The sequence below is a fragment of the Terrapene carolina genome, unplaced genomic scaffold, assembly GCF_002925995.2.
Source record: "Terrapene carolina triunguis isolate 2854851 unplaced genomic scaffold, T_m_triunguis-2.0 Scaffold28559, whole genome shotgun sequence".
Taxonomy (NCBI): Eukaryota; Metazoa; Chordata; order Testudines; family Emydidae; genus Terrapene; species Terrapene triunguis.
Window position 1 is genome coordinate 1 of NW_020692910.1, and position 3,297 is coordinate 3,297.

General features: G+C 67.8%; 1 protein-coding gene across 1 annotated transcript; it reads right to left on the reverse strand.

Annotated features, from left to right (window-relative positions):
• Window positions 1–42: 42 nt before the first annotated feature.
• On the reverse strand, window positions 43–3,163 carry LOC112124342 (lysine-specific demethylase 6B-like; the record flags this gene model as incomplete). Its single annotated transcript, XM_026662572.2, has 4 exons — window positions 43–217; window positions 574–741; window positions 1,008–1,100; window positions 2,935–3,163. Coding segments are annotated over 4 exons (665 nt in total), but the record flags the coding sequence as incomplete, so codon positions are not given.
• Window positions 3,164–3,297: the final 134 nt, after the last annotated feature.

Sequence of the window (3,297 nt, forward strand, 5' to 3'; positions counted from 1 at the left end):
GGCCCCCCTCCCCTGGGGGCTGCCCCCTGTGGGTTAGGGGGCCCGGGAGGGTGTGGTGGCCGGGGGTACGAGAGGGGGGGTTACCTGTCTCTCCGGCGCAGCCACGTTCTTGCGCTCGGGCCCCCACGTGTCGCCATGGAGGGGGTTCCACAGCCCAGGCTTGGGCTGCTGGTAGTGGGGGGCTCCTGGGGGGGGGCTGTCCAGTCACGTTCCCGCTCTGCTTGGGGGGTGGGGAGAGGGGGTGAGCGGGGCCGGGCTCTGCCCTGCACTCAGCCCTGGGCAGCTCAGGGGAGACCCCCCCACACCTTGGGGATCCGCCTCCCCCTCCCTACATCCCCCCTGGGATCCCCCGCCCCCCGCTACCTGCCCCGGGACCCCTCCCCCTCCCTTCCCCACATCCACCCTGGGATCCCCCACCCCTCCCCCGCCTGCCCCTTGAGTCTCCTCCTCCACCTGCCCCTGGGACCCCCTCCCCCTCCCTTCCCCACAACCACCTCGGGAACTCCCTCCCCCTCCCCCGCCTGCTCCTGGGGTCCCCCTCCCCCACTCCTCTGCCCCCCCCCCCCAGGCTACCTGCTCGGGGCTGGCGCTCCTCCTCCTCTTCATGGGGCTGGGCAGCTCCTCGCTGTGCCCGGGGTGGGGTGGGTGCTGGGCGGGGGGAATGGGCTGCACCACGGGAGGCTCCATGGGGGGCGCCAGCCGCTTCAGCTGGGGGCTGCGCTTGGCTGAGAAATTCCGCTTCTGTGGGGGGCGGGGGGAGAAGATATGGGGGGCGGGGGGGTGAGAGCCACACCCTTGAACCAACCCCAGCCCCCTGGGTGGGGGAGCCAATCCTCCCCCCCCCGCAGCAGCCACCCCCCCACCCCCCTCCCGCTGGTCCCCCCAGGGGCATCCCTCCCCCGCCAGCTCTCCCACAGGTCCCCCCACCCCCAGGGGCACCTCCCCCGCCAGCTCTCCCACAGGTCCCCCACCCCCAGGGGCACCCCCCCCCCCCGCCAGCTGCTCACCTCGAGGTGCAGGAGGTTCCACACCTGCTGCAGGGGGGGCAGGGCCTTGCTCCGGTGATGGGACGAACCCGAGTGGAAATTCCACAGCTGAGCCTGGCGGGGGGGGGGGGGGGGGGGGCGGGGGCCGGGGGGGGGGAGAGTCCGGCGCCAGGGTGACTGACTCACCTCCCACCTCCACCCCACCAGCACCTCCCTGACCGGTACCCTCCTCCCACCGCCTCCCACCCCCCATCTGTCCAATGGGCCAGTCCAGCCCAGAACCCCCCTCCCCCAATCAATCCAATGGACTCACCCGGCCCAGAACCCCCCTCCCTCAATCAATCCAATGGGCCCACCAGGCCCAGAACCCCCCTCCCCCAATCAATCCAATGGGCCCACCCAGCCTAGAACCATCATCCCCGATCAGTCCAATGGGCCAGTTCGGCCCAGAACCTCCCTCCCCCAATCAATCCAATGGGCCAGTCGGGCCCAGAACCCCCCTCCCCCAATCAATCCAATGGGCACACACAGCCCAGACCACCCACCCCCACCCCCGCTCAGGCCAATGGGCCCACCCAGCCTAGAACCATCATCCCCGGTCAGTCCAATGGACCCGTCCGGGCCAGAACCACCCTCCCCCGATCAGCCCCATGGACCTATCCGGCCCAGAACCCCCCCCCCCGATCAGGCCAATGGGCCAGTCCAGCCCAGAACCCCCCTCCCCCAATCAGCCCCATGGACCTACCCGGCCCAGAACCATCATCCCCGGTCAGCCCAATGGACCCACCCGGGTGTTGCCAACTCCACATAGCAGTCGCTAGGTGTCGCTGTCTAAGCTCTCAAAAGAAGCCAACAATGTCACTGAACAGAATTTCCAGAGAATTACACAGAGAACGACACCCACGCACCCATGCACACACTCACGCACACACCCACAGCCAGGCAAGTACAGTCACAACATCATTCACAAGCAGCTCGATCGTGTTCATCAAATCCGATCCGTGCTCTTCTGGGTGGTTAATTTCAGCCGAGCCTCCTTTGCTTGCCAGGCAGGGCCCAGAGCCCGGGGTGTTCATCTGACCTGAGCTCGCCTGACATGAGCTCGTTCGCCTGACCTGACCTGAGTTCGCCTGACGTGAGCTCGTTCGCCTGACCTGAGCTCACCTGATGTGAGCTCGTTTGCCTGACCTGAGCTCGGTTGCCTGACCTGAGCTCGGCACTGCAGCCGGCCCAGTAGATTTAAAAATAAAAATCCGCTAGCCGGACCCCTTCCCAGTCCCCGCCTGCTTCCAGGGTGTGATTTCCGACAACAGCCGGGCAGCTACGCCCAGGGGACAGAGAAAAGGGGAGCCGAAATCAAGCTAGCTCCACTTTTGATCCTGCAGAAAGGGCTTCCGCCCTGGAGGCACGGGGCCCCCTCCCCCACCGGGGCCCATGGCCCTGTCTCATCCCACCCCGCCGTCCGCCCGTGCCAGGCTCCTCGCTTCCTAGCCTCCGGTTCCAACTACGGAGCGGTGAGAAAGACGACGTCTGGGTGCGAACGGGCCGCCCGCTCCCAAAGCACGCCTGGCTTGAATTAGCCCCCCCACAAATGTCTTTCCCTCGCCTGCGAGTTCTGGTGACCTCAGCCCAGGAGACGTAACATTGCCTGGGCGTGTGACGGATGGTTGACGAGTGCGCTCGAGCTGCTGGTGAACGCTTCGGCGGACGGCGATGGTGATTTCTCACTGCACAGGCAGAGATTTCGCACGGGGTCACTGGCAGACGGATTTGCTCACGCGGGAAAACCAAGAACTCACTAAACCTCGTGACGAAGCCCGGAACCACCACGTCCGATCCATGCAAAGGGCCTCTGGGCCCAGACCCCCGCCCCAGATCACTGCAACGGGCCGCTGGGCCCAGACCCCCCCACCCCAGATCAGCGCAACGGGTCCCAGGGCTGCCCCACCTGCTGCAGGCGCCCGATGCGGGCGCTGATCTCGCTGTAGTTCCCATAGTCGCGCTGGTAGCGGGCCGCATTCTGGTAGCACCGCACGGCCTCCTCCCAGTCCTGCTCCGACTCGTAGACCTGCCCCAGCTGCTCCCACAGCTGCGGCTGCACCGGGTCCCGCAGCAGGGCCTGCACGCAGCCGTGGATGGCCTCCAGCTTGCCATGCAGGGGCCGGGGGGCAGAGCTCCTGCGGGGGCGGCAGGGACCACGTCAGACTCAGCGCGCCCGGCGGGGGGGGGGGGGGGCGGGGGCGCCTGGGTTCTCTCCCTTGCTCGGGGGGGGGGGGGGGGGCTAGTGGTTAGAGCAGGGGGGGCTGGGAGC